This window comes from Piliocolobus tephrosceles, chromosome 4 (assembly GCF_002776525.5).
Source record: "Piliocolobus tephrosceles isolate RC106 chromosome 4, ASM277652v3, whole genome shotgun sequence".
Taxonomy (NCBI): Eukaryota; Metazoa; Chordata; class Mammalia; order Primates; family Cercopithecidae; genus Piliocolobus; species Piliocolobus tephrosceles.
In genome coordinates this window covers 87,678,538-87,691,701 of record NC_045437.1, presented here as the reverse complement: position 1 = coordinate 87,691,701, position 13,164 = coordinate 87,678,538, and the positions used below count along the sequence as shown (strand labels likewise).

At 35.6% G+C, this 13,164-nt stretch overlaps 1 protein-coding gene across 1 annotated transcript in view; it reads right to left on the bottom strand.

Annotated features, from left to right (window-relative positions):
* Window positions 1-13,164, bottom strand: part of ADGRV1 (adhesion G protein-coupled receptor V1) — a 614,529-nt gene that overhangs the window by 326,274 nt on the left and 275,091 nt on the right. Inside the window, exons 78-79 of the mRNA XM_023215075.2 lie at window positions 8,792-9,199; window positions 2,365-2,549 (exon numbers count right to left, since the gene is read on the bottom strand). Of these exons, the coding sequence (XP_023070843.1) occupies window positions 2,365-2,549; window positions 8,792-9,199 (593 nt within the window). The remainder of the gene's footprint in view (window positions 1-2,364; window positions 2,550-8,791; window positions 9,200-13,164) is intronic.

Here is a 13,164-nt window from a genome sequence, read left to right as displayed (position 1 = left end):
GTTTGATTCATTCTCTCTCTCTCTCCCTTTCTCTCTCTCTCTCTCTCTCACACACACACACACACACACACACCCTACCTAGCTTACTCCATGTTCAATCTTTAAAAAACTGATGATCTCCCCAAACATACCATGCTAATTCTTGCCTGCCTGTCATTGTACATGCTGTTTCCTTTTCCTGGACAACTCAAAAGGAAAAGTAAGTCTATTTAGTGGAAACACATGGCAGAAAACATGTTGATTCATTTACTCATTCTATTCTCTCATTTTATTGTAACCACTGAGAATCTACCACATACCAGACACTGTTCTAGGCCTGGGGAATACAGTAGTCAACAAAACAGAAAAGGCCAGTCTTTTTGTACATCTTATATGCTCTTGAGTTTTCACTGGGCCTTTGAAGGCACAGATATGGGACTCAATGTGCACAGCAAGGTAGATGGTTCACATCTAAGACAATCTGGTGACTTTAACATGCTGGTGTTATTACAGAGATATGGGGAAAATGGAAAAGAAGAATGAGATTGTGGGGATTGCAAAGCTATGAACTGCTTGATTTCATTGAACAAAATAGTTGAACATAGTTCAACATGGGAAAACAATGACAGGTATTCTTGACTACACAAACACACAAATGCATATGGTGGCCTCAGTGAGTGTAAACTTACTTGAAGCAAATAAATGATCCATTTCAGAGGTTTCTGAAGACAGCATTAGAGACATTTATAAGACGCACTAAGGAGCCGAACTGTTAATCATTGCTCTCAGATGGACGTCTAGGAGCGGGCGTGAGGATTGGAGAATCCTTTCAAAAGGCCCCTGTGAGGCTTTTCTGGTGCTTTTCTGATTTTGCACATTAAGAAAACCTCAATTTCCAGGACCCGCTCATCAAAATTAAAGGAAGAGTAGACTATAGGGATATGTTGATTCTGTACGTTTACCTCAAGTCACACATTAGAACTGATCTGGGATGAAACTAGGGCACTTCAGAGCCATGGGGTTGGAGAAGGCAGATTTTGCTATGAAGCATGTGGTTACAATCTATTCTGACCACAGCTGTCCAGCAGGGGCTGTAGACTCAAGTAAGTCCGAGGTTGGGTCCAGGCCTCACCATGAACTAATTGTGTGATCCTTGGCAAGCTGTGTAAGATTTCTAGCTTTAGTGACTACATCTGTAAATAGGGGTATTAAAAGCCCTCACTCAAATCCTGAATAGCTACTTAAAATAATCTCTGTAAGGACAAAATAATATGCACAACTTTTAGCAAGGATTAGGTTGAACCACATGGAAATTTCATTATACTGTTTTTACCTATTAACAAAGGCAATCGATATTGTTCAATTTAAATCAGTGTCAGGACTATAGCAGAGGTATAATTAATATCATTTGTATTATTATTATTTTATTCCTTGTTCTCTCTTATAACTTTTTTCTATCTGGATTGACTATTGACTATCTCTTTGGACTTTGTATGTCTTGTGACCTAGGAACTAACACTGGTCTGGGCACAGTGGCTCACGCTTGTAATCCCAGCATTTTGGGAAGCCAAGACAGGTGGATCGCTTGAGCCTAGGAGTTCAAGAACAGCCTAAGCAACGTGGTGAAATCCTGTCTCCACAAAAAATTCAAAAATTAGCCAGGTGTGGTGGTGCACGCCTCTGGTCCCGGCTATTAGGGAGGTTGAGGTGGGAGAATCACCCGAGCCTAGGAGGCAGAGATTGAAGTGAGCTGAGACCCCGCCACTGCAGTCCAGCCTGGGCGACAAGAGCAAAACTCCGTCTAAAAATATATATATAGTTAATATAGAGGTATTAGTATAGTACCTATAGTATAGAGAGGTATGTTAACATACAGCTATAAAATTAATTATGTAGTTAATAATGAACATGAGCCACATTTTACTTTTTCCTTTTCCTTTTGCTAGTTTTCCGACAACTAGTCTGAAGTTCAACAACATTCTGAGAGCTGTCTCCAAATGGACAAAACAATCACAATTGTTTGTGATTGAGGGAAGCACAGTTAATAGCACATCAAAACACTCCTAAAGGTTGAAATCACTTTTTTTTTCTATTCAGAATGTACCTTTCACTCATTAAATAAATAAGAGTAAACAGTAAGACTTTGTTATTTTCAAAAAACACTTCAAAATAAGTGGAATATATTATTAACAGTATACATTCATTTTTTTGATGTACCTGTTATGTTTCCTTCAAATAATTAACTTCAACTGCCCAAGAGGTACACAATGCATTGACTGTATCATTCTTAGTTACATCATCTAAATGTCATTTTGCATTACATGTTGCTTTGTAAACAGTGAAAAATGCATAAAAAGTACTGCTAATATATTAAAAGATACTTACTTTTCACCAGGAGAGCTGCAAGTAACATTAGTCAGCAGAGAAAAGGCAAAATTCTCAGTCACTTCAGTAAAGTGACTGAATCCCTTAGTGTCCTTGCGCTTTGGGTTAATAAGAGAACAAAGAATCTCATAGAAAAGAGTTCGGCTGGCAACACTGAAAGCTTGATTTTTTCCTTCAATAGTTATCTGGAAAAAGAATCTAAGTATAAAAATATATCTATAAAAAGAAATTTCTTAAATTATATGCTATATATATATGTGTGTGTGTTCTTTATTAATAGTTATTAACATTAGTAAGGATAAACATAAGAAAATTTAAGAGAAATTGGTATCAAAATTGTATTTCAAATATATATATTTGCAGTTGGAAAGACATAATCATCTATAAAGAAAAGGCATAATCACCAAAATATTTTCTACTCAATCATTAGATAAAGTCCTAAATGGCTGCACAGATTACTTAATTTTAACTACAATAATTAACATCATGAGTTAAAATTCGTCTCAGTTTTACATCTATCCCAGGAATTCTTATTCTTTTGACCAACAAATAAGGAAATAAATACCTCAAGAATATTTGTTTATAATAGTGGCAAAATTATTTTTTTTCAGTAAACAGAAGCTACCATAATCACTAAATATTTAAAGCACTAAATGAGAACATCCTTTTCAAGATTAGTTAAGAGCTCCGGTCACTTTTGCCTTTTTCAATAAGTATGACCCTTCCTACTAAAAAAAACCCCAAAAAACTGGGTTATTTGTTTTTTTGAGAGACAGGGGAAAAAAAGGAGGAAAAATCCAGAATGAAGGGGGACCACATCTTTATTGTTGAAGCATTGGTGTGAAGCCACTTACTCCATTACCTTCTGGTAAGTCCCTATTACTTCCTCAAACTCTAAAAGTCATCACTTTCTCTATGATTCTTACACTATGCCCCATCTACCAACCTACATTTTCACTCTTTTTGTAACTTGTATGTACCTTTATTAGTGAACTTATGACAACCTAGAAATGATTTGTCTGTTTCAAGCTCATCGTGAAAGTGGATCATGTCACCCATTTTTTTTTTATGACTTTGTAATCTAGTACAGTTCCAAGCTTGCAGTAGAGCTCATGATAGGCATTTATAAGAATAGTCATCTCCCAGATAGTAAGGCAGAGTGGAGAATAACCCACAGGGAAATGTAAAAGACACAGAATAAAAATTTAGCAATGCAAAAATTACAAATGGAGACAGAGCACAACCACTGGATACTGAAACAAGCAAAGTGAATATGATAAATGGAAACAAGCTCAAGAAAATCTCCCAGAACTTAGAGAAAAGATAACAGGCTAGTAGGACAAATCTTGATAAATCTCTAAGATACAATTTTATATATAAAAGAGCAGGCAGAGGCCAAAAATAGCACAGCTCCTTAATATGCTGAAGAAATATTCATGTCTAAAAATGTAGAGATTGCTTTTATACTAGGGAAAATTAGAAAAAGAGACAACACCAGATATTATCTCGGTGATTTTAAAATATACTATTTCAAGAGTAAAAAAAAATTATACCAGAAACCAGATAGGAAAAAAAATTACCAACAGAAAAACAAAAATTTAGTTTAACTTCTGACTTTTCTAAAAATGAAATGTCAGTCAGAAAAGCAATATGTGCAGAATTGTAAGAATTAAAGGTTGTAATCCAGAGATTTTATGGCTACCCACACTTTCATTCATATTCAAAAAAAAAAAATAGAAAGTTTCTTTTAGTAAAGCACACAAAACTGAAACAAAAAGGCCATTTCTATAACACTCAGTTAGTACAGGGACCTTGTAGTTTTTGGCACTTTCTAGCAACTAATCTTCACAACAACCTGTGAGGAAGGTCCTATTATCTTTGTTTCCAGTTAGGGGAACTAAGGCAGAAGGAGGATGACTAACTTGTCCTTTTTGTTCGCACACAATTGGTGACCATGAAGCCTAGGAGGTGCTCCTGACAGCTGTCCTACACTGCCTGGCAACATTCCCCACTTGCTTGTCCAAAAGCAACCACATGGATTGACTCAGTTCACAGACAAGTCAGTCAAAATTACCTCAAGCATGAAACACAAAACCAGCCAGCAAAATACAAAGTTGACTCAAAATCCTTGTTAGTATGATAACAAAATAAATCAAGTGTAAAAACTAATTACTGAAATATAAGGTACCTATTATTAAAAAGTATATGATGAAAAGAATAGGCTCGCTCCACAAGGCCAGTTTACACAAACAACAAAAGAACTCCCAACATTATTAAAATTGCCTTACGAACAAGTAGAAGACCTGAATCAACCATGAAAAAAACTTAAAAAGTTGTCAGGATAGAAGATAAAGATGGAGGTCTTTGGAAGTAGGGGATAGTCTATCAAACTTTTACAGAACTAATGATTCCTGTGCTCTTTCAAGTGTTTCAGACAAAAAATTAGAGTCAACACCTCCTGATGGGCTTTGCCAAGATTTGATAACCACAAAATCAAAACCTGACGAAATTCAAAGTTAGCATATCAGATTCAGGCGGGGTTTTAGACTGCTTTTGCTATTAAGGTGACTGAGAACTTCTAAAATGTTTTTTATTTCACTATGCCTGGGAAAATCAGGGGACAGAATATTCTGTCATAGCAAAAATTTGCCTGAACCCACAGCTGGATTTCATATAGAAAGTCTTTATAGTGAGGCATTTAAAGCTGATGCTCTTTTTCACTACAATACTTGTGCCACTTCTAGCATGTGTAATAATATTTCCTCAGATTTAGTGAGATTTTTTAAAAGAAATGCTTGTACAGAATAGATTTTGTTTCAAAGAACTCAGAATCTGGGGGAAAATAAAATTTAACAATATAAAACAATTTCACTTACAATATAAGATCTTATAGAATGAAGTACCTTCCAGTACTTGGAAGTTCTATTCTGTCCTTTTTAATTTGAGGTTATTTTAGAGTGTATATAATTTCATATGGAATATATCAATGGTTTGCCAGGTAAAGTACAAATGACCTTATTTGAATTTTAGACAGGCAACAATAACTTTTTGGTATAAGTATGTCCCAAATAACTATCTGCAATATACTTATACTAAAAAATGTCTTTGTTGCTTATCTGAAATTCAAACTTAACTGAGCATTCCTTATTTTTAATTGGTAAATTTTGCAACCTTATCTTTATGTGATAATCTACATTTTCAGTATTTGTTTTATTATTCTCATTATTATTACTATGTTTAAAATACAAAATATGTATTTTTTGCATTTTTAAATATATTTTATGCATTCATTTAGTCAGGCCCCTCATAATGGCTATCATTTTTCCCAGTTTTTATTGTTATGATAAGTAATGCTGAAATAAACATTCTCATCACACGTGTATTTGCAAAAATGTTCCCCACACTCATTAGTTGTCTTTTCACTTTGCTTTGGTGTATGCTAAGATAAATTTTATTTAAACTGTATGTGGTCAAGGTATCAATCATTTCCTTTGTGGCTTCTGGGTTTTGTCTGATGCTTTAGAAAGATCTTCCTCATTCCAAACTAAAATGATGAAATGACTGATCCATGTTTTCTGCTGCTTTCATGCTTTCAGTTTTACACTGAAATATTTGATCTATCTAGAATTTATTTTGGGATAGAGTTTAGGATAAGGTTCAGCTCTTTTTTTTGCTTTCAAATGGTTATATCAGCCATCTTAACACTATTTGCTGAATAATATTTTCGACCCATTGATTCTTAAATAGCACCTTTATCACATATAAAATTTTCATCTATGCTTCAGTTTTTGAACTTTTTGTTCTATTCTATTGATATGAATGTTTATGTCTGCACCAGTGCCCCTTTAATCACAGTAACATCATTTTTCAAATATGTTTTCATATCTGCTAGGGTAAGGTCCCTCTCCTTTTTCTTCTTTTTCAGGAAAGTTCTGCCCATTTTCACATGTTTACATTTCCAGGTAATCTTTAGTATCATTTTATCAATGTAAAAATAACCCCAAAACAACCTACTGATATACTGATAGGAATTACGATGCATTTATAGGTTAATTTACAGAAAACTGTTGTGTTCATATATTGAGTCTTCTTATTGCAGAACAAGGTATGAATTTCCATTTACTGAAGTCTATGTTAGTAGAATTTTTGTTTTCTTTATATGTTTTCTGTATGTACATATGTGTTATATATTTCTATAATTATTAAATAAGTCAGTTAAATCAATAGATTCCAGTATTGATGTACATATAAAAAAGGAATTTGAGAGTACATTATACCATTCTATTTTTTAAAAAGTAGTGACAAAAACTTGATTTGAAAATAACCAGAGCAAAGAAGGCTTCAGTTGAAATCAAATATTAGTCATTTTCTTTTAAGAATTCAGGCCGGGTACAGTGGTTCACGCATGTAATCCCAGCACTATGGGAGGCCGAGGCGGGCGGATCACGAGGTCAGAAGATCAAGACCATCTTGGCTAACACAGTGAAACCCCGTCTCTAGTAAAAATATAAAAAATTAGCCAGGCGTTGTGGCGGGCGCCTGTAGTCCCAGCTACTTGGGAGGCTGAGGCAGGAGAATGGCGTGAACCCGGGAGGCGGAGCTTGCAGTGAGCCGGGATGGCGCCACGGCACTCCAGCCTGAGCAACTGAGCGAGACTCCTCTCAAAAAAAAAAAAAAAGAATTCAAATGATGTTTTTTTTTTAATTTATTATACAATTTTTTTTTTTTTTTTTTTAAGATGCAGTCTTGCTCTGTCGCCCAGGCTGGTGTGCAGTGGCACAATCTTGGTTCAGTGCAACCACCGCCTCCCGGGTTCAAAGGATTCTCCTGCCTCAGGCTCCTGAGTAGCTGGGACTACAGGCGTGTGCCACCACGTCCGGCTAATTTTTGTATTTTTAGTAGAGACAGGGTTTCACATGTTGGCCAGGGTGGTCTTGAACTCCTGACCTCAAGTGATCCACCCACCTCTGCCTCCCAAAGTGCTGGGATTACAGGCAATATTTTATAATATTACAATATTTTTATAACATTTAAAATTTATTTTATTCCTCCAAGTATTCCCAGGTTATTTATTTAAGTATCTTCATGTATGAGAAAATTGTACTGTTTGCTAATAGTTACTCAAAAAAAGTTAATTATATTTTCCCATAGGAGCTACTTTTATAATTCAATTGTATTATTCATGATAGTACTAGTAACAGTCAAGATGTACTATCTGACAACTCTACTGAAGTAAGTGTTGATTCTTAACCAATAATAACTTGGTTAACACACATAACTTATTGAGAACAAAAAGTAGCAGAATTTCCATATATTTTCCCTAAATCATTCTTCCCTAAAATGTAATTACTGTACATTCTTTCTCTTTCCCTGAACAAAAACAACTTGGCATTGTTCTATGCCATTGGGCCATTAGAAAATTCACGTAATAATATTTTATGGAGTGAGTTTTATTGCTAGAATTTTCTCTGCATGAAATAGGAATTGCTTTCCTTTGCTTTATAAGATGTTTGCCATAGTCTGCTCTTTTTACCTCTGTACTTTATAATTTTCTTTCCTATCCTTCAAGCATTGTATTTTAAGAGCTAGCACCAGATGGAAAGTGCACGACCATCTAAAACTCCATTGTAAACATCTAAAGTATTTAAAGGTGACTATGTAAGAGATGTAGTAATTATACACTCATGTGTATGTACTCAAAACATTCTTCTATATAAATATATTGATAGGAAATATCTTTATAAGAAAGTCCAAAGTAAACCTTTAAAGGAGGCTTTTTTTAAGTAATAACTTTATAGATATCTTTCAAAATTTATATTCTTAGGCTCTCACATCTCCATTTAATTCCATCATTTGCACAGGTATAAGTAAATAGGTTTAAAATAAAATCTGTTTTGTACAAGTCTAAACCAAATGGAAAGTCTGAAATTATCTAGTCATTTCTTACTTTTTCTTTTCTGTGAGTTTTCGGTGCCCGTGAGGACCAAAGAACAAGCAGAGGGCGATAATCCTATTCCATGGCATTTAAACTGGAAGGACTATGTAGATAATCTAGTTCAAGTCCTTTTCTTAATGGACTAAAAAACTGAGGCTCAAACTACAAAGTTAATTGGCCAGTTTCTGGAGAATCGCCAACTGCCTATAGCTTCCAACCTCTGCAGCCTTTTTTTTCAGGCACTAGGCTGTCTTTACTACTGCACTAGGTCATTCTCTAAGCCTAAGACTGAGATTTCCAAAGAGGCATCAGTCATATCCAAGCAAGAGGACAGTGTTCGATATGATGCGTTCTATTTCTATATTCAGAAATCTAACTTTATCATAATTTCATAATAACCAATGTTAAAAGAGAATGTAATTTTGGTTTTACTCGGGTTTTTTAATTTACAAAATTTCACTAAACCAAGTGCTAATATTCACAAGAACTTACCTTTTCTATTAAATGCATCATGGCACTGAGTTGTTCATCTGTGTTTTCTGTGGCCACTTTCATGCTGATGGTATGGAGCACTCTGTTGAGAATATCATCATTCACGGGCTGATGTAGCTGATCTGCAAGCCCCCAAATGGCCTGCGAATCTGCGTCCGAGACAAGAGTGATGTTGGCAGTACCATAGACTTTATCAATTCTGGCACCACCTTTTGGGTCAAAAAGGACAATCTGGAAGCGTTTAGGAAAAGAATTTAAAGATCCTGTCTCTGGCGTTAGGATGACATCCAATACAGTGCTTCTCTGGCCAGGTTCAAAGACCAATGTACCTTCAGTTATCACAAAATCCTTCCCAGAAATAGCTGGAGATATGATAGTACGACCAATTGTTTCAGCACTCCTCAACTCCTAGAAATTAAACAACACCATTTAAGTGAATCTATGACACCTCTGATCTTGTCCTAAACAAATTCTTGTTTCTTAAACAAATTCAGTTTCTCTTAAACAAACTGGAGGGCAATGATAACAACAGTACTACCAAAATATAGGGTTTTATACTTTTTATAATCTTCTAAGATAAATTAGAGAGATAAATACATAATATATAGTGATGAGATTAGGAAAGAGATGCCTTCAAATGGACCAAGGAAGCAAATTAGACCAGAAATGTCACTCTTGCCTCCATTTCTCCAATAGTGACTGAAAATCGGGCTTCAAATAACACATGTGGCAAAATTTAAGTATGCAGGAAAAGGGGGAATATTTATATTTTCACTGTCACATAGAAATTTTTGGGGGCGGGCTGGGGAGAGTAGAGAGAAAGCAGTGGGGAGGAAGGAGAAAGTTGAAGAAATTGGTTTCATGTTTACACTCAAATATGGAAATATCCTAAGGAGTAGGGTCCTGGACATATATACCTCTGCTATTCTTCAAATTACGGTTATTGAAAAGTTTTCTTGGAAAAAGTGTTTTGGAACATGAAGCATGAACACTTTAGTCAAGGAAGAATCAAAGGAATGTGCATTTATTTACTACTGAGCCAAGAACTGTTAAACTCCTAGTACAAGCCAAGTGGCATACTACGGATGTAGATTTGAACAACAAAATACCTGAATTCATAGAACCTACTATTGTAGCAGAAGATACAGGTTGCACAAGGGCTATGGAATTAATGATAGATTTTTACATGAAGACAAGTTCTATGAAGAAAAATAAAAGTAGGTAAGGGAATGCAGGGTGATGGTAAGGGTACCATTTGATATAAAACTGGACATAGAAGTTCTTGTGATATTTGAACAGAGACTGTAGGGAAATAAATGAATAGGCTACATAAGGATCTCAGGAAATATTCTAGGGAGAAAGAATAATTACAAAGGCACTGGAGGTGGGAACCATCTTAGTCTGTTCAAGGAAGAACCTAAGGCCAATGTGACTAGAAGGAGAGTGCTGGATGCTGATATAAGAGAGGTGGAGGCCGGGTGCAGTGGCTCACGCCTGTAAACTCAGCACTTTGGGAGGCTGAGGCGGGCAGATCACAAGGTCAGGAGATCAAGACCATCTTAGCTAACACAGTAAAACCTCATCTCTACTAAAAATAAACAAAATTAGCAGGGCGTGGTGTCATGCCCCTGTAATTCCAGCTACTGGGGAGGCTGCAGCAGGAGAATCACTCGAACCTGGGAGGCGGAGATTGCAGTGAGCCGAGATTGCACCACTGCACTCCAGCCTGGGCAATAGAGTGAGACTCCAACTCAAAAAAAAAAAAAGAGAGAGAGAGGTGGATAGGAGTCAGATCATGTAGACATGTAGGTTCATTATTCAAAATGTGGCAGGCAGACCCTAGAGGATTCAAGCAGGAGAATGACACATTTTATTTAACATTCATGAGTGTTCTGGCTATTGTGTATATTAGGCTATAGTAGGGGGATGAGCATGGAGGTTTTTGCATTCGTTCATGCAAGAAACAGTGGTAGAATAAATAGAGTCACATGAGTAGAAATACTCAGACTAGAGATACACATGAGTAGAAGTACTCAGACTAGAAATAAATTTGAATGTAGAGTCAACAGGACTTTTTGTTTGTTTGATTTTGGGTTTTTTTTTTTTTTTTAGAGATGAGGGTCTTGCTATATCAACAAGGCTGGTATCCAACTCTTGGGCTCAAGAGATTCTCCTAAGTAGCTGGGACCACAGGCTTTGACCACTGTGCCCAGCTTAGAGTCAATAGAACTTAATGATGAATTTGATATTGGGTGGAAGGAAGAGGAGAAGTAAAGGTAACTCCTAGTTGCTTGCCTGGATGAATGAGTAAATAGATAATGAATGGTGGGAAACTGGGGAAAACATTATTAAGGGACAAATTAAGAGTTATCTGTTACACACAGTAGTCTGAGATGCCTCTTAGACATTCAAGTGATGACATCAAGTAACAGCAATCAGATACATGGGTCTGGATCAGGAGAGGTGATGAGGTTAGTGATAAAAATGTGGAAGTCCTCCATTTACAGATGATATTTAACAAACAGTTCTACATAGTCTAGCCTGGAGATTGAATCTTGGTGGATCCCAACATTTACTGGCTAGGAAGACCAACACAGACAACAGGAAGGAGCTCCAAGTGAGGTAAGGATTAAGAGCAGGAAGGTGTGGTATTACAAAAGCCCAAAGAAGAGCATTCTTCAGGAAGGAGGAAGTGATTGATTGTGTCAAAAAATGAAAAAAAAAATCAATGAATGCTTTTTAAGAGCATCTGCAGTGTAATGATAAAACAGAAAGCCTTACTGAAGGAAATAACTCAAAAATCTAATGGCTTTAGAATACATACATTAAAATATTCCCTGGAATACTATATAACAGTTAAAATGAAAGAATTTCAATTACACACATCAGCATGGATAGTTCAGAAACATATGACTGAACAAAACAAGGAACACAGAACAATATAATTGGATTAATTTCATTTGCACAATTTCCAAAACAGGTAAACGCAAATAATACATAAGAATAGAACTACTTAAAAAGCATATGAATAATTTAACATAAAATTCAAGATAGAAATTATCTGCAAGGTGGGGATAGTCAAGGAAAAGGCAAGATGGCATCAGAGGGGTTCATAATGAAAAGTTTTATAATAAAATTCTGATAAAGTTGAATTTCTGAAACAAAGTGGTGGTGATCTGATTACTATAAACTGTGTGTATACATTTGGCCTGCTGTTTTTTGGCAGGACTTATTTCACAGTTCAAATATTTAAAGGAAATGAAACAATCAAAATGTTCTTGTGTTCTTTGTGTTTATTAAAATACATATAATAAACACAAAGAAGCACTATGCAATTTAAAAGTGATAATGGGGAGGCTGAGGGAGGTGGATCACTTGAGGTCAGGAGTTCAAGACCAACCTGGCCAACACGGTGAAATGTCATCTCTACAAAAATACAAAAATTAGCCAGTCATGATGGTGGGTGGCTGTAATCCCAGCCACTCAGAAGGCTGAGCTGGGAGAATAGCTTGAACCCAGGAGGTAGAAGTTGCAGTGAGCCAAGATCGCACCATTGCACTCCAGCCTGGGTGACAGGGCGAGACTCCATCTTACAAAAAAAAAAAAAAAATCAATATAGAAATAGTCTTTGAATAGAAAAGGCAATGTGAAAGTAAGAAGGAAAAATATGGTCTTTCTTGAACTTGTGTGCTTTCAGCTAGCACACATATATAAAAGAAAATATTTGGAATCAGTTTCAAATTTGTTTTTAGCTATAGGTCTATTTAATTGAAAGATAACTAGAATAACAGATGTCTTCATTGTCTCAAATAGGAAGGACCTGAAATTCCATCTTAACTTTATATCACAAACTTAGATATAAGAGAACTGATGCTAAGGCTACAGTACTTATGTACATGGGAATGCTGGTCTACCAAGGGTGTCTATGTTACAATGACTGTTTTAACTGCGTTAATCTATTTAAAGTAAAATGAAAATCAATATCATAACAGAATAACAACTTGATCCGTAATTATTTTTTCATCCATGCCAGCTACTGGAAAAGAGAATTATATGTTTCTGTTTTCTAGTAATATGCCTAGCACTTAGAGTACAACACAAGAGCAATTAAGCAACAAGAAAATAATACCAGAGAGGTGAAACTGTCATTTCTAATTGTTAAAACTTTTATTCTGACATAATTACAGATTCACATGCAGTTATATGAAATAATGAAGGAGATTTCCTACACCCTTTACCCAATCTCCTTCATTAGTAACATCTTGCATAACTGCAATATAATATCACAACCAGGATTTTGTCATTGATACAGTCAAGAGCCAGAACATTTTCACCCCCACAAGAATTCTGTATGTTACCTTCTATAGCTACAC